The 20,663-nt window shown below is 40.7% G+C and overlaps 1 protein-coding gene across 1 annotated transcript in view; it reads left to right on the top strand.

Annotated features, from left to right (window-relative positions):
- The window catches only part of arr (low-density lipoprotein receptor-related protein 6), an 801,354-nt gene that overhangs the window by 147,571 nt on the left and 633,120 nt on the right, over positions 1–20,663 (top strand). The window contains exons 5-6 of the mRNA XM_080275999.1: positions 583–793; positions 901–1,011. Of these exons, the coding sequence (XP_080132125.1) occupies positions 583–793; positions 901–1,011 (322 nt within the window). The remainder of the gene's footprint in view (positions 1–582; positions 794–900; positions 1,012–20,663) is intronic.

The following is a 20,663-nucleotide window of genomic DNA, read 5'->3' on the forward strand; positions in this document are numbered from 1 at the left end:
AGAAAATGGGGTATTACAGTTGAGAAAGCAAAAAAAATGACAAATAGATGGATCAGATATTTATGTCAAGGGTTGCAGTTCATCTTTAACTTGGTAGTTGTCAAGATAACACTGTCCCAATGGTATTTTTGAAGTACATTCAATTACCAAAAAAAGACTGACGAGGAGAGTGTGTGTGAGTGAGGTGGGGGGGCCGGGGTGGGATGGGGGGTGGGTTGGGGGGGTATATGGGAGAGGGGGGTATGAGTTGGGAGCAGGGCAGTGAAATGGCGGTGGACAGGGCGACATGGAGGCGAATTGTTTGTGGCCACCCCGAACGGGATTGAGGCATCTGTCAATAGATAGATACTGTAGGTAGAATAATATTAACCCATGGGAAACATTGTAAATAAAAGCAACAAGGATTGTAAAAGTTTGAATAATGTTTGTGAATGAGTGTGTAGCCCATTTTACTGGGCATGCTATTGATAGTTTTATTTTGTGCTTTTTCTTTATTGTTACTGAATCCATTTTACCCAAATATTTTAGTGGAAATTAGTCAACTTAATGATGGTGAAGTAATTTTGTGTGTTTCCTTTACAGACTAATGTTCTGGACTGACTGGGGTGAGAATCCCAAGATAGAGAGGGCTGGCATGAATGGTGACCCTGACACCAGACAAGTTATTGTAAATGATGATATATCCTGGCCTAATGGCTTGACTGTGGACAGCAATCAGAGAGTTATATACTGGGCTGATGCAAAACTCTCCTATATTGCATCTGTTGACTTTGATGGAAACAGAAGGATAAAGGTTAGATGAGAAGTTTTTTGGGCTGTGGCATTTTAGTGATGAGTGTTGCAATTTTTCAGCCTTAAAATACTTGCTGCATATGAATTTACTTCCTGTGACCATTGCAGGTGGTGAAGGGAAAATTACCTCATCCATTTGCACTCACATACTTCAACTACACACTCTACTGGACAGACTGGGAGACCAGAGCCATCCACTACTGCACCATTGATGAGGGGGTAAGACCTTGAATATTTGTTAAATATTGCTTAGGCTTTGAAAGACTTTGAAAGTAAATGTTGGTAATAGTAATGTGATGGTTGTTGATACATATAAGTATCTCACATATGATATGCTGGCAAATCAAAACTTGAATTGGTGAATAAGTACTGTGGTAGATGTGTATGTTAATTGTGCAGAGGAAATGGAAAGTAAAGGAAGGAAGGTGGCTGTTGCTGTGAAGACCACTATACTAAACAGAGATTTGTCTGTGGGTGTGTTAATGCCTACATTAAGGCATGGATGTGGGACTTTGGTATGTCATGAGGATGAAAATCCAGAGGAAGAGCAATGGAAGTAGCGTTATTGAGGAGTGTGTTTGGAATGTTTATGCTGGATATTGTATATAAAACTAGAGAAAGAAACAACGTGAATAAGAAGGATCACTCAGGGCCAAACATTTGACTTTGCCCTGCAACCTTGACTTTCAGTTGTTTGTTTTCAAAGTTGAATTCATTCATTCTTGCCTGACCTGTAACACATCCAGCAAGACTGGTGTAAATCATATCAAAACTGTTTCAGTTGACCTCATTGTGTGACCGTAAATTTTGACCTTTCCCAGTGTCCTTGACCTCTGACTATTCTCAAAATTGAATCCCTTTATCCTTCTTTGATCTTGAGTCGTCAACAAAGTTTGGTGTGAATTGAATAAAAACTGTTTAAGTTGCCCTTGTCAAGTGACCTTGACCTTAGACTTATTGTTCTCAAAAACAGTAGATAACTTCTTGGCTAATCCTCATCTCATCTACCCAAGACTGTCCAGTCAGATCAAAACAGCTTATTATTTTCTTCACTCACAGATGCATGGTTCAAACTTTGACCTTGCCCTATGGCTATGACCTTTGACTCTCCTCAAAAGCCCCCTGTTCTACTGATTATTCTCATTATTGAACCCTTTTGGTCTTGCAGTACCCATAACTCTACAACAAAGTTTGGTCTATATCAGATAAATTTCTCTCTCTCTCTCTCATGCATGTACATGACAGCGTTCAGAGCTGACGTTGGTTGACGCAGCTCCTCGAGCATCCTGATTATCTAGTTTTTTAGCATGAGGATGTTGTTGTCATATCTTCTGATTTTAAAAAAGGTTGTGTAGTCTGGCCGGTAAAACACTGGGCCAGAGAAAGAACCATGGATTGCAAAATACAGAAACTGAAGTGATACCAAGGCATCAGTATGGAGTCCGTGAAGAGTAAACAGACTCTGGTGGCAGGAAAACAGCTTAGAAAGAAAACTGAGAGTAATAATAATAATAATCAAGTCTTTTGTTTCTCAAAAGTGCCAGTTCTTCCTTTGGGAATTCACTATCACTCAACACACATTATTTTTAGTTACACGAATTGTGATGTCTCTCAAATATAATACAAGCTACATCATATATATATATATATATATATGAAAGTGGCAATAATTAAACCCTATAATCATCCATTGTAGTACCTCTCTCCAGGTCATAGTGTTTTGAAAAAATAAAGGCTTTGAGCTGTCTGTTAAAGGATTCAACAGAAGAGAGTTGTCTTATGGACAGTGGCAATCTGTTATATAATCTAGTGGCTCTGTACACAGAAGAACAATCAGAGAAAGATGACTGGTGAATGGCTCCAGGCTCGTTAAGACATAAGGAGTCATCTTCACTGCCTAACATCACACCTGGGTGTGCTGATGGGAGTTTTAACATTTCAGCAAGATACAGTACTTCGGTTCACCAAACTTAAGAACCTTGAATGTACAGTATAACCTCGATGTAACGGACTTCAATAGCCCGGAATTTGCTTTTATCGGACTCGAGGAGCTACCAAACTAAATTCCTATATACTGTATATCGGAAAAAGTCCGATAAAGCCAGAGGCAGTCCGGACAGCCTGACCACTTCAGCTATGTTCACCACAATAAGGTAAGTAAAGGACATGTTTATCAGTGTACAGTACAGTATTATTATACAGTAATCCCTACATTATCTGATATAATAGAGCCAAAGGCATGTCCAGAAAGTGGGTCCATCCGGATAGTGGGCCCCTGCCTCCTGGACTGATACTTATGGACCCTGACCCAGCCTAACTTTTAAAGCCACTTAAATAACTCCCTACCAGACATACATAGCACCTATTTAAGACCCTATTCACACCAGTAAAGCATGAAATAAATGAAAAGGAACCAGAGAAAGAGGAATTAGAAGTGAGTATGGAAAATATTTAGCAGTGTACAGGGTACATACAGCACGTCTGTGGCCGCCTCCTCTACAGTTCTGGCAGTGGTAAAAATGCTCTTGAAGCACGTACAGTAATCCATTGTTATGCTGCACTTAATTCTTTGAACTGTGACTTATAATTGTTTAACACTGCACAGAGTCCCTAGAGAGGTGGTGAAGTGGGCAATGAGAAAGCTTGGCTTGGAGGAGTGGCTGGTTAGGGTGGTTATGGCCATGTATGTGGGTGCTCACACCCAGGTGAGAGTGAATGGAGATTTGAGTGATGAGTTTTCCATGAATGTTGGTGTGCATCAGGGATCAGTCTTGAGTCCCATGTTGTTTATCATGGTACTTGAAGCCCTTTCACGTGACTTTAGAAACGGACTCCCGTGGGAGTTGGTGTATGCTGATGATTTGGTGTTGATTGCAGAGAATGAAAGGGAGGCGGAGGAAGGGTTTAGGAAGTGGAGAGATGGTATGGGGCAAAAGGGTTTAAGGGTAAATGCAGATAAAACAAAAGTGATGATATCTAGGGTTGGTGGCGGTACTGTCAAAGACGAGGGAGAGTGGCCATGTGCAGTTTGCCACAAGGGCGTGGGAAGTAATTCCATCTTGTGCGGTGTGTGTGATAAATGGGTGCATAAGAGATGTAGTGGTATCAGAGGTAGACTGCGAGATAATGCTGATTTTATGTGTACAGCGTGCCGGGGTGAGCAGGTGGAGATCGTCAGACGTGAAAGGATTGAACTTGCTGGTGAATCTCTTGAGTGTGTGGAAGAGTTTTGTTATTTGGGAGACATGTTGTGTCCTGGAGGTGGGGCTGGAGCTAGCTCTGTGGCTAGGGTGAGAAGTGGTTGGAAGAAGTTCAGGGAGCACTTGCCTCTCCTGACATTGAGAGGGCTCTCCCTACGTGCTAAGGGGTCTTTGTATGCAGCATGTGTTAGGAGTGTAATGCTGTATGGCAGTGAGACCTGGGTAGTGAAGGAGGAAGACATTTGCCGGCTCAGACATACAGAAATGACAATGATTAGGTGGATGTGCAGTGCGTCCCTGCGTCCAAGGCCTGGAGGGGCTGGGTTTACAATGGAAGAGTTGAGAGGTAGGATGGGACTGGAGTGTATTGGTGTTGTGATGAGGAGAAGTAGATTGAGGTGGTTTGGACATGTGGAGAGGATGGGGGATGATAATTGGGTGAGGAAGGTGAGAAGTGTTAATACTGGGGGTGGGGTTATGAGGGGTAGACCGAGAAAGACATGGGACGAGGTCATTAAGTGTGACCTTAGGGTTAAGGGACTGAACAGGGAGGCTGCAATGGATCGTGCAGCGTGGAGAGCCGCCATTAGGTGACCAAGGCCGACACATGCAAGCATGTTGGAGCCTTTAAAAACGAAATGAAACGAAACAAAACGATTCTGTTCTTAACTGCGCCACGCCAGTTTGCACTCCACACTTAATCCTTTGTACTCTAAATTCTAATTGGATTTTTTGAGGATTTTTTTCTTTTTTTGGCCATTTTTGGGTTCTGAAGGTCCAGGCCCACGATGTCCATGTAATGGGGTGTCCGGTTAGTGGGCGTCTGGATAATTAAGGGATTACTGTATATATTATACCATTTGATTAATGTAGTGAAGGTATAACACAGTACAGTACTGCAGTGGTAGTCAAAAAAGTTTAAAAACCGTTTGTGTGATCCGGACTGATGTCTTATATATCGGAAAAAGTCAGAGTTAGCAGGGGGAAGTTCAGATGTCGCTTTTATCGTAATTTTGCATTTTTCGGAATGGCTTCAGCCCCAATTAGTCCATTATAGTGAGGTCTTACTGTAATAAGACACACTTTAAACTCAGTTCCAACCTTTACTGGTAACTAGTGCAACTCAATTAGGAACGGGGTAATCGAGGTTCACGGGGGGAGACCAAAGATAAGCCATGCTGCCCTGCTCAACACAGACTGAACTTCTGTTAGTATATTATTTGGAAGACCAATCCACAGTGAATTACAGTAATCAACACAAGACCACTGCATGGACCAATGTTAAGAGGCAACATTTGTTCAGGAATTTTCTCACAGTATAGATTTCTGATATGCAAGTTACACCCTCTGACAACCTGATTAATATGTTCTTTGTAATTTAACTTTGAATTAAAATAAACACCCAGATTTTGAACAGAACTGACTGGGTGAAACTGTGACACGCCAGTGTTCAAAGCCAGGGCATTATCAGTGTCGTGACCCTTTCTGTTTCCTCTGATGATGATGATCTCAGTTTTACCATCATTCAGCTTATGGTTCCTCCTAGCCATCCGAATCTTAATATCAGACATTAGAGATTCAAGCTTAGTCTTAGTATCGTTGATATCTGACATCTTAACATAGAACTGGGTGTTGTCAGCATGAAAATGATGGAACACATCGTGAGCATCAAGTAAAGACAATAAAGTACTTGTGTAGATAGTAAACAGAATTTGACCCAGAACTGATTCTGGAGGGACTCTGAACAGAAGGGGAGCAGAATCAGACCCAGCATAATCAGCAACCACTCTCTGAGATCTGTCTGAAATATACAATTTAAGGAGCAAATGAACACTATCACGAACGCTATAAAAATACAGATCATCCAACAATAGTTTATGATCTACTGTATCAAAAGCTGCAGACAGATCCAACAGAACTAGGAGAGAGGACATCTCACAACAAGTGTTTGCCACCAAGTCAATATGAATCTTTGTTAGTGCAGTTTCAGTTCAGTGGTATTTTCTGTATGCTGATTGAACAACAGGAACAACTGTGTTGTGCTCCAGTAGTGGTAAGAGTTGATCGAGTATGGCCCACTCAGCAATCTTGGATGAGAAAGACAGGTTCGAGAGGGGACGATAATTTGTCATGCTCCCAACATCAAGGCCAGGTTTCTTAGTTAGGGGCCTAAACAAAGCACATTTCGTAGACTGCACAAAATTACTTTCTAAAAAGCATCAATTTATTATGTTGCAGATAAATTCTGCAGCATGCTCATACACATCAGGCAGTTGTGACATGTTACACGGTTCAAGTAGGCAAAATGTTTTATTAAGTTCACTGATGTAACATTTGACTTTGTTTACATATAGTGGATGAAATATTGAAAGCAAATGATTCCCAGTGCACTGTGGTTAGAAGTCAACTGAGTACGCTTCACTAGGAGAACTGTTGTCTAAATCACTTCTTATGCGAGATATCTTAGTTGTAAAAAATGAAGCAAAATCAGAAGCCAATTGGGCATCAGATACAGAAGTTGGTTTAACAATTACATTCCTCTGACCAACCAAATTTTTCACAACTGCAGACAGTTTTTTTTTTTTATCACAACCACATGAATCAACTTTATTTTGATAATACCTAGCCTTCTGGGCTCTTACAATGTGAACGATTGCTCTTCTCGCGAAAACGTAACGTAAACGAGTTAATTCGGTCCGCTGCAAGCGCCACTCACGTGCTGCCTTTCTACGATGTCTACACAAAGAATTGGTGGATGTACCATACCATGGAGAATTATCATGTACTACCTCAGGACAATAATGGTCAAAAATTGACATAAGTTTATTGTTATATATATTAACTAATTCATTAGAACAAAGATCTGACGAATCATTGTAGTTTAAATGCTGATCAGTATCAAGACACATCAGCTGGCTGTCAACATTCCTGTAATTTCTGAACCTGATGACCTTTTTATAGGAAGGGGATTTCAGGATATCAAAACTAAGAGTGATCAGAGCATGATTAGAGATGAGGGGGTCAACTGAGTCAACCTCCACATCCGATACGCACCTGCAACCAACAGGGGACAAGATCAAGTCAAGGACATGTCGTGAGACATGAATTTGATTACTCGCATGATAGAAAAATTGTTCTGGGTGATCAACTCAAGGAATTTTGGAGAAAATGGTTTTGATTTTGGACTGTCAACCCAATAATTGAAATCGCCACAAACATGAAGTCCTCCAGATTTAAGAGAAAACACTTCGAGAAACTGACCAAACTCCTCCATAAAACCTCGATCTGTGCGTGGATGACCTGGTTGATAGACAATTGCAATTCTAATGGTATTTTGATGGAAGTTTACTAATCTCTATCTATCTATATACCTAGGCTGCTTCCCCCAAGGAAAGGGAGGTATCCGAGACAGGACGATACACTCCCCATTTACTCATCCATTCAAACACATTCATTCGCATCTTAGCCCCAAAGGGGAGAACGGACAGATCCTCACCGCACCACTAATACTTCCATAAATTCAAATGAAGATGGGATCAGGTTTGAGTCAGTGAGAGAAATGTTTGCAAGTGCTGCCGAGTAGGTGAGTGCTACGCCTCCTCCTGGATAGTCAGCAGCAGGCCTGGGAATACTTAGATGTGTCTTAGGCAAAGCATTACAAATAATATCAATATCAGACTCATACAACCAGGTTTCAGTCAAGCACAAAATGTCAAGCTCATTCTCATTTAGAGTGGATGTATGTGGAATAACTCAAACAAAATGGAGAGGAGAAAGTGTGAGAGAATGGGAGTATGGATGGGGTATATGTGCAGGAGTAGGTGAGAATGAGAGGGCAAAGGAAGGAGTATGTATAGTTGTGAGTAAAAGATGGAAGAAGAGCATAAGACAGTATGGATCAGTTTGGTCAAGGATTGTGTGGGTAAAGTTGAAAGTTGGAATACAAATGTGGGCGATTGTGTGTGTGTGTGCGCCAACGCAAGATCGTGCTAGCAGAGCGAGAGAAGAGTTCTGGACAAATGTGGAAGTGTGCATGGAAAAGTTTGGAAGGAATGAGAGAATGTTTTTGATCGGTGATATGAATGGTAAAGTAGGGAATGTGAAGGTGGATGGAATAGTTGGTGAGTGGGGTGTGCCTGCTGAGATAGATGAGAATGGGAGTGCGTTAGTGGACATTTGTGCTGGGAGGGGGTTGGTGATAGCCAATACCCTCTTCAGGCATAAAATGATCCACAGGTATACATGGCGTGTGATGAGAAGGGTGGGTGGTGAACTGAATGAAAGGAAGGCAATGATTGATTATGTGTGTGTGGATGAAAGGATGCAAAGATGTGTAATGGATGCAAGAGTTATAGAGGTTGGGGGAGTGGACTTTCTGACCACTACTTGGTGGTGGCCAGAATTAGGATCCAAGTAAGATGGAGGAATAGAAGAAGGGAAAGACGAGAGGAAGGAGTAGTTGCAAGGAGAGTGGAAAGGTTACAGGAGGATGAGAAAAAGGCAGAGTATAAGAGAGAAGTGGAGGAACGATTGGGCAAATATGAATTGGAGCAGATGGGGGACGTGGAAGGTGTGTGCAGGATATTTACAGAAGAAATATGTGCAGCATGTGATGTGGTGTATGGGAAGAAGAGAAGACGGAGGGGGGTGCAAGGAACAGCGTGGTGGACTGAAGAGGTGAGACAGGCTGTGGCACAAAAGAAGAAAGCATACAATGAATGGATGAGTAATAGGGGCGTGGAAGAAGTTGAGAGGCAGAAGAGAGAGTTATATGTAGAAAGAAAGAGAGAGGTGAAAAGATTAGTAAGAGAGAGTAAGAAGAGAGTGGATAAGGAATTTGGAAGGAATTTGAGTGTAAAGTGGAGGGACTGTAAGAAAACGTTCTGGAGAGAGGTGAAAAGAGTAAGACAGGGTGGAAGTGAAGTTAGCAGGGGAAGTGAAAGATAAAAATGGTAGATTACTAGTGGGGAAGGAAGAAAAAGTGAGCAGATGGAGAGAACACTTTAAGGAATTGTTGAACGTAGAGGATGGAAGTAATGCGAGTATAAGTGGCTGGGGAATGGCTGGGAGAAGGAGGGAGGTGAGAAGACAGGAAGAAATGAGTAGGGTAGAAGTTGTGGAAGCAATGAAGAAAGTTAAATTGGCGAAAGCCCCAGGAATTGATGGAGTGTGTGGTGAAATGCTGAAGCATGGGGGAGAGATAGTAGTAGAATGGATGTGGAAGATGTGCAGATTGGCCCAGGAGGAAGGTAGAGTCCCGGAGGATTAGAAGTCAGGTATAATTATTCCCTTGTACAAAGGAAAAGGGGAAAAAGAAGTGTGTGGTAATCATAGGGGCATTTGTCTTCTTAGTATAATAGGAAAAGTGTATGGTAGGATACTTATTGACAGAGTTAGAGAAAGAGCAGAGAAATTAGGTGGAGAAGAACAGGGAGGCTTTGGGAAGGGAAGAGGTTGTGTAGATCAGATATTCATTCTTAGATCCTTAGTGGAAAAGTTTCTACAGAAGGGAAAGAAGTTGTATGCGGCTTTCATGGATTTGGAGAAAGCATATGACAGGGTGAATAGACAAGGATTATGGAAAGTGTTAAGAATATATGGAGTGGATGGGAAGTTGTTGAATGCTGTGAAGAGTATGTACGATGGTGCTTAGGATGCAGTGCATGTGGATGGTGAACTAAGTGAATTTTTCTCTTTGAAAGTTGGTTTCAAACAGGGATGTGTCATGTCTCCATGGTTGTTCAATCTGTACATGGATGGGGTAATAAAAGAGGTATAAGGTAGGGTAGTGGATGTTGGAGTGGCCCTGGTGAGAAAGGATAGTGTTTGGAAACTCCCTGTACTGTTGTTTGCTGATGATACTGTGTTGTTGAGTGAAGACGAAGGAGAGCTGCAAGGCTTGGTGGATGAGTTTGAGAGAGTGTGTAAGAAACGGTAACTAAAGGTGAATGTAGGGAAGAGTAAAGTGATGGTCTTTGAGAGAGGTGAAGTCAGTGCATGTACAGCAAGGTTGGATGGTGAGGAATTGGAAAATGTGAGTACATTTAAGTACTTGGGTAGTGTGCTGAGTAAGGATGGAGGTTTGGAGAGTGAAGTGCTTGAAAGGGTACAGCAGGGAAGAAAGATTGCTGGTTCTTTGAAAGCAGTGATAAGAAACAGGGAAGTAAGGATGGAAGTTAAAAAGTCACTACATGACAGTATTGTGATACCAACTCTAACGTACGGAAGTGAAGCTTGGACGTTGTTGGAAGGACAGAAGTCAAGAGTGAGAGCAGTGAGTTATTTAAGAGGAGCATGTGGAGTCACATGGAGAGACAGGCTGACGAATGAGGATATAAAAGAGCATTGTGGTGTTGATGTGGATGTGATAGGAAGCCTTATGAGGAACACACTGAGGTGGTTTGGCCATGTGGAGAGGATGGAGGTTTGAAAGACTGACGAAGAGAGTGTATGTGAGTGAGGTGGAGGGGGGAAGAGGGAGGGGGGGGGTCGAGGATGAGATGGAGGGATGGAATGGAGAGGTATATGAGAGAGGGGGGTGTGAGTTGGGAGCAGGGCAGTGAAATGGCGGGGGACAGGGCGACTTGGAGGCGATTTGTTTGTGGCCACCCTAAACGGGATTGAGGCGTCTGGCAATAGAAAAATAGAAAAAATAGTATAATAGGAAAAGTGTATGGTAGGATACTTATTGACAGAGTTAGAGAAAGAACAGAGGAATTAGTTGGAGAAGAACAGGGAGGCTTTAGGAAGGGAAGAGGTTGTGTAGATCAGATATTGATTCTTAGATCTTTAGTGGAAAAGTTTCTAGAGAAGGGAAAGAAGTTGTATGCGGCCTTCATGGATTTGGAGAAAGCATATGACAGGGTGGATAGACAAGGATTGTGGAAAGTATTAAGAATATATGGAGTGGATGGGAAGTTGTTGAATGCTGTGAAGAGTATGTATGATGGTGCGAAGGCTGCAGTGCGTGTGGATGGTGAACTAAGTGAATTTTTCTCCTTGAAGGTTGGGTTGAAACAGGGATGTGTCATGTCTCCATGGTTGTTCAATCTGTACATGGATGGGGTAGTAAAAGATGTACAAGGTAGGGTAGTGGATGTTGGAGTGGCCCTGGTTAGAGAGGATAGTGTTTGGAAACTCCCTGTACTGTTGTTTGCAGATGATACTGTGTTGGTGAGTGAAAACGAAGGGGAGCTGCAAGGCTTGGTGGATGAGTTTGGGAGAGTGTGTAAGAAACAAGATCTAAAGGTGAATGTAGGGAAGAGTAAAGTGATGGTCTTTGAGAGAGGTGAAGTCAGTGAATGTACAGCGAGGTTGGATGGTGAGGAATTGGAAAACGTGAGTACCTTTAAGTACTTGGGTAGTGTGATGAGTAAGGATGGAGGTTTGGAGGGTGAAGTGCTTGAAAGTGTACAGCAGGTAAGAAAGGTTGCTGGTTCTTTGAAAGCAGTGATAAGAAACAGGGAAGTAAGGATGGAAGTGAAAAAGTCACTACATGACAGTATTGTGATACCAACTATAACGTATAGAAGTGAAGCTTGGACGCTGTTGGAAAGACATAAGTCAAGAGTGAGAGCAGTGGAAATGAGTTATTTAAGAGGAGCCTGTGGAGTCACATGGAGAGACAGGCTGATGAATGAGTATATAAAGGAGCGTTGTGGTGTTGATGTGGATGTGATAGGAAGCGTTATGAGGAACACACTGAGGTGGTTTGGCCATGTGGAGAGGATGGAGGGTGAGAGACTGACGAAGAGAGTGTATGTGAGTGAGGTGAAGGGGGGAAGAGGGAGGGGGAGGCCGAGGATGAGATGGAGGGATGGGGTGGAAAGGTATATGAGAGAGGGAGGTGTGAGTTGGGAGCAGGGCAGTGAAATGGCGGGGGACAGGGTGACGTGGAGACGATTTGTTTGTGGCCACCCCAAGCGGGATTACTGTAAGACGTCTGGCAATAGATAGATATATTAATATAGTCTTATTTTGGATAGAATGAATATTTAGAAGACCCATCCTTAACTGCTTTAAATGGGACGTAGTCAGTTTTTTGAATGGTCAAGATTGGTGTTTTGAAGCAGTTTGTTCCCATGAGAAATCATAATTGGACAGTCTCTACTTGATGCAAAATGGGCAACTGACTGAGAATTTGAATTAGCATCTTGAAGTCTTAAGGAAGAGCTGTTGATCCATTTGGGAGAATTTCTATTCTACAGTCCTTAGATTTATGGGCTCCAGCACAGAAAAACACATTTAGGTTCATCATTTTTTCTAGAACATCTCTCAGATTCATGACCAAAGCCCTGACAGTGATGACACTGTGTAGCCCAGAATCTGTCAAAAGTGCGGCATCTTGTAAGATCCATATAGACATAATTGCCCTGTTTACAATGGAGGATCTCACCTCTGGCAACATCTTCAAGACAGCAGTTCTGGTGTCATTCCTTGTTCTTGGAAAGAGATGATTGAGGGTACAACCTCGATCAACGAGCATCTTAATTTCGTTGTTTTTTCTCAGAATATTTGGGATGATGTCAGAGTCACCCAAGGAAGAGGATATGTCTGTCACAATCATTTTTGGCAACACTTTCTTTGGCTCTGATATGCAAAACGTGCCATCAGAGCTAAAATGATCACTCAACACCCCAGTTGCTTCACCTTTGGCCTCAGGTGACGGAAACTTCATTACTAGTCCACCAGCCTTGGTCTTAAGGCAGCTATCAACCGTTACCAAGTTAAGTACACCTCTGATGTCTTGTGGTCCCATCTGATTTGTCAGGGCATCAGCACTTCTCTTTGGTTTCACAGTCGTACATGCTGACTATGAATGGCTTTTTTCTGGCCATGAGCACTGATCTCAATCACGCCCCCAGGCAGATCCTTCACTATCCCCACAAGAGATTTGCAAAATCATCTGCACATGACTTGACCTGGTCTTGGGTGACAGCCATGGGTGGTGAGACCTTGGTCTCTAGTACCTCCAGTCTGTTTGAAATGTCTCTAATAACCTGAAAGATCAGCCCAATAACCTGCTTGTCTAATTATAACTGTCATTTTTTAACTCCTCCATAGCTCTCTCATGGCTAACAACGGTACTCATCATTTTGCTCATTTTGTTTCTCAGAGAGTTCACCTCCATGGACAACTCACCTATTGTTGTGTTGTTTTTGTTGATTTCCATAACTAATTTCCCATTTTATCTGTTTGTAGGTGCAGTTCTTTTCTGATTGCCTCTATTTCCAGTTGAAAAGTTTTTTCCAGTTTTTTCACTTCATCACTAATTTATTTTATGTTTCCATTTCAACCAGATCTGGGTAGAATTCATCATTTCGTTTTCTACTTTTATCCTTTCTTTTACCTAGAGTCACTTCTGGAAAGTACGCAGTCATACAGAAAATTTAATTTCTACTTACAATCTGGCATCTCCCTGCTAACCGTCCATGGTGTGGTATGACAACGCCCATGGCACCTGCCTTCCCTCAGTTAAAATTCCTTGAAGAGTGTGTGTGTGTGTGTGTGTGTGTGTGTATTTACCTAGTTGTGATATACAGGAAATGAGCTACGCTTATGGGGTCCCGTCTCTTTTTCTCATTAAGTCAAATTTTGCTTTAAACTTGTTAAAGTTTGTGGACTGGACGATTTCTTTGTTCAGGCTGTTCCACAGGTCTGTGCATTTGGAAAGCTATATTTCCTGATATCCTTCAAACAACTTGGCTTTTTCAGTTTCTTTCCATGTCCTCTTGTTACTCTCCCATTCCATGCAAACAGATCATTTTTATCAATTTTGTCCAGTCCCATCATGGCCCTGAACTCTGCAATCATGTTGCCTCTCTCTCTCCTTTCATCTAGGGAAGGCAGGTCCAGCTTTTCCAGCCTCTCTCCGCAAGACAGATCTGCCAGGCTGGGGACTATCTTGGTTGCTGTTCTCTGTATTCTCTTGATCTTATTTATATCTTTCTTCTTGCATAGGGACCACACTACTGCCGCATATTCCAACCTGGAGCAGATCATGGCCACTATCAATTTTTTCATCATTTCCTCATCCATGTAATGGAATGCCACTCGTATGTTAGTCAAGAGATTGTACGTCTCTCTAACTATCTTGTTAATGTGTTTTTCCGGTGACCAACTATCCTGGACCAGCACTTCCAAATCTTTCTCTTCTCTCTCTTTTTTGATTGGTTCATTACCCATCGTGTAATTCAGTGATGGCCTCTTGTCACTCCTACCGATTTCCAATATTTTACATTTTTTTGCATTAAATTTTATTTCCCACATCTGGCTCCAATCTTGGATCCTATTCAGGTCTTCCTGCAGCATCGTGCAGTCTTCCTTGACTTCTACTCTCCTCAAGATCTTTGCATCATCAGCAAACAGACATGCATAACTGTTCATGCCATCTACCATATCATTTATGTAAATCAGGAACATTACTGGCGCTAACACCGAGCCCTGTGGGACTCCACTTGTTACTTCCTTCCATCCGGATATCTTGTTCTTTATTACTGTCCTCATTTGTCTGTCTCTCAAGAAGTCTCTCACCCACTCCAGGACATTTCCCTTCAGTCCTTCTAGGCTATGTGTTCCAATTTCCACATTAGCAACTTGTGAGGTATGTTGTCAAAGGCTTTCTCCAAATCTAGATACACACAATCCACCCAGCTGTCTCTCTCGTGTAACACGTGAATCGCCCTTGAGTAAAAGCTCAACAAGTTGGAAACACACGACCTTCCACTTTTGAATCCAAACTGGCTCCCAGCCAGTATGTTCATCTCCTCCAGATATTTTATCCATGTCTTTCAGAATTCTCTCACACAATTTTACAACAACGCTGGTCAGGTACCACATTGGCTCTCTTCCATTCCCGAGTCACTTTCCCTTCTTCCAGAGTACACACAATTAAATCGTGAATCTTACCCGCAAGTTGTTCTCTGCATTCTTTCAGTACCTAGGTAGATATTCCATTTGGTCCTGGGGCTTTCCATACATCTTGAGTTTCCAGCAATTTATACACTTCGTTCACTTCCACCTTTATGTCGTATCACTACATTTCTAGTCACACCCTCCCCCTCCACAAAATCCCTGTCTTTGGTGGAAACCAATTGGAAACAATTGTTCATTATTTCAGCTTGCATTGCAGCATCTTTGTGGACCTCTCCTTCTACTTTAAGTTGGTGTGTGTGTGTGTGTGTTCTTACCTAATTGTATCTTTACAGGAATGAGTCAAGCTCGTACTGTCCCGTGTCTTAAACCATATTTATCGTACATATCCTTAAATTTGTAAATTGTTTTGGCACACACGATTTCACTCGGTAGTGCATTCCATCAATCAACTGCTCTATTTGGGAAACTGAATTTCCTTACATCTTTATCACCTCTCTTCTTATGCAGTTTTTTGCAGTGTCATCTTGCTGATGCTTCTCCATATGTTAAGTAATCATTTATGTCTATTTTCTCCTTCCCTGATATGCACTTATATAGCATTATCATGTCACCTCTTTTCCTTCTCTCCTGCAGTGTTGGTAGATTCAGTTTATTTAGTCTTTCTTCGTAGCTTAGGTCCTTTAAGCTTGGTATCCATCTTGTAGCGGCCCTTTGAAGTTTTTCAGTATTGTCTATGTGTTTTTTGAGATGACTCCAGACTACTGATGCATATTCCAGGGTTGGTCTAATGAATGATGTTATTATCCCTCTTAGCATGTCTTCATTTATGTATGTGAATGCTATTCTCATATTTGCAAGCAGTGTATACATGTTCCGTACCTTCTCGCTGATTTGGTCAGCCGGAGATTGTCTGTTATTGATAATCACACCTAGGTCTTTCTCTCTTTCTGATGTGTATAGGGTTTTATTTCCTAACTTATAATCCCAATCAGGTCTTTTTCCACTTTTACCAAACTTGATTACATGACACTTGTCCACATTGAATTCCATTTGCCATGTATTACTCCATTCATGAAGTTTATTTAATTCTTCTTGTAGCTCTTTGCAGGAGTCTGTGTTTGTAATTCTCCTTTGTATTTTTGCATCATCTGCAAACATATTCAGATAGCTCTCATTTCCAGTGTTACTGTTTATATCATTTATATACACTAAAAACATGATTGGTGCCAGCACTGAACCCTGTGGTACTCTACTAGTCACTTCTTTCCATGAAGAGTAGTTTCCTCGTAGTACTGTTCTTATTTCTCTTTTTATGAGAAAATCTTGCATCCAACAAAACAGTTTGCCTCGAATTCCTCCTTGATGGTACAGTTTCCATAAAAGTCTTTGGTGTGGTACTGTGTCAAAAGTTTTCTTGAAATCTAAATAGATACTGGCCACCCATCCTTCTCTTTCCTGTATTGTGTTTGTTACTCTGTCATAGTAGCTCAACAGATTAGTTACACATGACTTTCCTTTTCTGAAACCAAACTGTCTTTCTGTTATCATACTGTGTTCTTCTAGATGATTTACCCAAGCTTTTCTTATAAGCTTTTCTAATACCTTGCTTACAACACTGGTCAGTGATACTGGTCGGTAGTTAAGTGGATTTTGTCTATTTCCTTTCTTGAATAAGGGGACAATATTTGATTTTTTCCAAATATCAGGTAGTTTACCTTGACTCAAGGATTTCTTGAAAATTAAAAATAATGGTTTACTTAACTCCTTTGCACATTCTCGTAGTACCCAACATGAAATTTCATCAGGACCACTTGCTTTTCCTCTGTCTAATTTACTTAACTCCTCCTGTATTACTTTTTCTGTTATTTGTATATCTGGTAGTATGTGTGGACATGCATGTTCCACATAATCCCTCTCAAATTTTTTTTTTTCTGTAAAAACTAATTGGAAATTCTTATCTAGTGCTTCACAAATATCTTTCTCTTGTGTATAAGTGATTCCCTCCTCCATAATGGATTGTATTATATCTTTTACTTTGGTTTTGCTTCTGATATAGCTGTAAAACAGCTTTGGTTGATCACTACTTTTATTTATTATATCCTCCTCAAACTGTTTTTGGGCTTCCCTCCTTATTCTTGTATAATCGTTTCTTGCCTGTTTGTAATTATTATACGCCCTTTCAATATTGTGTCTTCTGTATCTATTCCACAACAAATCTCTTCTTTCTTTTGATTTTTTACATTCTGTATTGAACCATTTCTGTATTTTCTTATCTGCTTCTTTGTGCTGTGGGATGTACTTCTGGACTCCTATTTCATAAAATTCACAGAATTTTTTTATATACAGCATTTAAATCTTGTCCTCTAAGCTCATTTTCCCAATCAGCTTCTAAGAAATACTTCTTTAGGTCTTGATAATTTCTCTTTTTATAGTTTAGGCTCTTTTTGTAACTTTCATTGCTGTTAACTGTGTCATATGCTATCCTGAAGTTGTAATTTAGTACTGCATGATCGCTCTTGCCGAGTGGAGGGTGATATATTAAACTGTCAATATCATTTTCTTGCCTAGTAAATATTAGATCTAGCACTGAAGGTACATCGAGTCCTCTTTTTCTGGTGGTTTCCCTCACATGTTTCGTTAGGAAAAACTCTTGCACGAGATCCAGGAGCTTTTGGTCCCAACAGCTTTCTTGTCTAATTATATCTAGAGTATTCCATTTTATATTTGTATTAAAATCTCTAGTTAGTATAATTCTTTCCAATTTCTCTTCCATTTTTTGTAGTAATGATCTTAAACTCTGAATTGTATTCTCTGCCAGGTCCTCATATTCATCTCATTCCCATGTGTTTGATCTGGGTGGCATGTACAAATTGGCTACAATTACTTTCCCTTCAGATGTGTTGATCTCTACTGCAATCAGTTCTACTTATGATGGTATATCTAGTTTTATTTCATTGACTTTTAGGTTTTTCTTAGTTAATATTATAATTCCTCCTCCTTTTTTTAAATTTCTGTCTCTTCTCCATATATTGTATTCCTCTAAGTTTAGTATGTCATTGGATATCCTTGGTGTTAATTTTGTTTCAGTTAGGCATATTATTTGTGGTTTATTTTCTCTAACATAATCATTCATCTCTAGTAATTTAGATACCATTCCATCCACATTTGAGTACATCAGCTTTATCATCTTGTTTATATACTTGTCATGACATGGTTTTATTATCTTCCTCCTTTTTATTCCCTCCTGTTTGTGTACCACTTTCATACCTGCAATCCTATTACTTTGTAAAAAATTTCTTCTTCTCCTCTTCTGATCTTCCCTCATTTTTTGTTTTTGCTTCCTCCCTTTTCTCTTTCAGTAATTCCAGTTCCTCTTGTGTTAGGCATTTTTTTATCCATACATTTTTGAACTCCTCTTTTTCCATAAGATTCTTTGCCTTTTTTTGTATCTCCTCCACAGTGTTTACACTCTGGAAAGTCACCTTTAGAGGTCTTGTTCTGCTTTTCTTGTATTTCCCTAACCTTTTGTGTTCCTCTATGTCTTTACTACAGATTTCCTCTGATACTTCTTTCAGTAAGCTCATTACATTTGTCATCTCCTTTTTGTCTCTTGTGATCTTGTTTTTTACTTCTTCCTCTTCTATACCAGTGATTACTATAGATTTGTTTATATCTCCTGAATCTCTTATCAACTTTGGATTGTTTTGGATTATTCTTTTCACTTCCTGTTTAATGCTTTTTTCCTCCACCCTTGTTTCTAAGTCTTTATTTTCACCATTTCAGCATACTTGGTTTCCACATCATTTTTGTAGCTTTGCACAGCTTCATTCACCTGTGTTATCTTCTCCTCAATATCACTGCTCTGGTCTGTAAGACTGCTTACTTGCCTAATTGTCTCTGTGTCATTTTTGAACTCTTCCATAACACTCTCGTGATTGACTACTGTACTTGCCATTTCACTCATTTTCTTCCTAAGTGTACTCAATTCCACTGTTAGTTCACTGATGGTTGTGTCTTTCTTGTTGGCCTCCCTTCCTAGCTTTTCTATTCCTTCCTTTTGCAAGTGCATCTGCTTCTTTATTTCATCAATTTCATTTTTGAAAGCCATTTCTAGTTTGTTTACACCTTCAACAAGTCTGTTGTGAGTCCCCACTTCAACCAGTTCTTGGTAGAAATCATCATTTTGCTTTCTACCTTTATCCCTTTTCTTTTCCAAATTTGCTTTACTAAAGTATGTATCCATTTTGCAATACTAAAAGTAAAGAGTATGTACTTACACTCCCTGTGATGCTGTCAACAAACCTCAGCTGACAGCGCATTTTTCCGTCTTGGTTCTCTTTTCTGTTTGAACAAGTCTTGTTTAACCTTCTTCTTATTTTTTTTTTTTTCTTTTAATAATGAAAAATCATTTAGTCTAACCTGGTACAGAGCTTGACTCATACAAAGATACTAATTTAGGTAATGCCACTGGCCGTGATGGTTCGGTACGGAGCGCCGATGTCGCACGTCCGCCTCCTTTGATTGCCTCTGTGTGTGTTTATGTGTGTGAGAGAGAGAGAGAGAGAGAGAGAGAGAATTACCTCTGGAGCCATTATGTGAATTTGTTGTAGGAAATTTCATGAGGCCCTTCCACTTTTACCAAACCTGAATGTCAAGGTTGAGGTCAGTGTGGGTTTTAGAGGCTGAGGCTGGGGTCTTGAAAGTTTGGCCATAAGGTCAAGGCCAGCCCTCAGCACCATGCATTGTGGAGAATGGACATTTTGCTATTGAATCCTGGTGTGTTTGACTCCATATAACAATTCTGGACCAAGAAAGACAAAATAAAAACTTAAAAAAACTGATTACATCTCAGAGTGGGGAAAAATTTATATCCTGAAGAGTGTGATAGTAAAATGGTCAGGTGACAAGTAAATTGATGGGAAACTAAGTTAGTTGGATGAATTATATTTGGAGGAACACATTACAAGGGTTTGACACTCATCTTATAACTTGACACTGTACAGTGCCTATATGACAGTTGTATGCAAAGTATATCTGTAAAGCATCTTTCCAAAATGTGTAGATGACAGAGGTTTGAAGTGGGGCCAGGATTTCAGAGGTTTGATTGGTCTTTGAATGAATGTCTGGCCCATATTATGGAGTCATGCTTTTTGTAGTTGCATTCTTTTGTCATCTTTCTCATTCCATGTCTTTTGAAACCTACTTCACCTCATCCATTGTTTAGAAAATGAGCTCAGGATAATGATGTGGTTCCTGTAAATAATAGTAAGGATGGACTGTCTGTCTGTCTACCTATCTATCTATTGCCAGATGCCTAAATGCCGTAAGGGGTGGCCACAAACAAATTGCCTCCATGTCGCTCTGCCCCTGCCATTTCACTGCCCTGCTCCCAGCTTACACCCTCCTCTCTCATATACCTCTCCGCTCCATCCCTCCATCTCGTCTTTGGCCTCCCCCTCCCTCTCTACCCCTCCACCTCACTCACATACACTCTCCTTGTCAGTCTCCCATTCTCCATCCTCTGCACATGGCCAAACCACCATAACCCTTTGAGATTCCGATGACGATTTTCGTAATCATTTCAAATCCAACCTCAGAGATTCCGATGATGCTTTTAATCGTCATTTTAAGAAACTTACGTAAAATGTTCACCATAAATCGTGTTTATTCTTCATAACAAAGAAACTGGAATGTGACGTCACGGAATGGTTGCTCTTTGCGTGGTGGGTACTGCACAGCTGGTCTGACTCATGGCTTTATTTTTTTATCATTTTATTCATGGCAAATATTTTTCAA

The sequence above is a fragment of the Coenobita brevimanus genome, chromosome 63, assembly GCF_032717465.1.
Source record: "Coenobita brevimanus isolate Jiangsu-jjx chromosome 63, ASM3271746v2, whole genome shotgun sequence".
Classification (NCBI taxonomy): domain Eukaryota; kingdom Metazoa; phylum Arthropoda; class Malacostraca; order Decapoda; family Coenobitidae; genus Coenobita; species Coenobita brevimanus.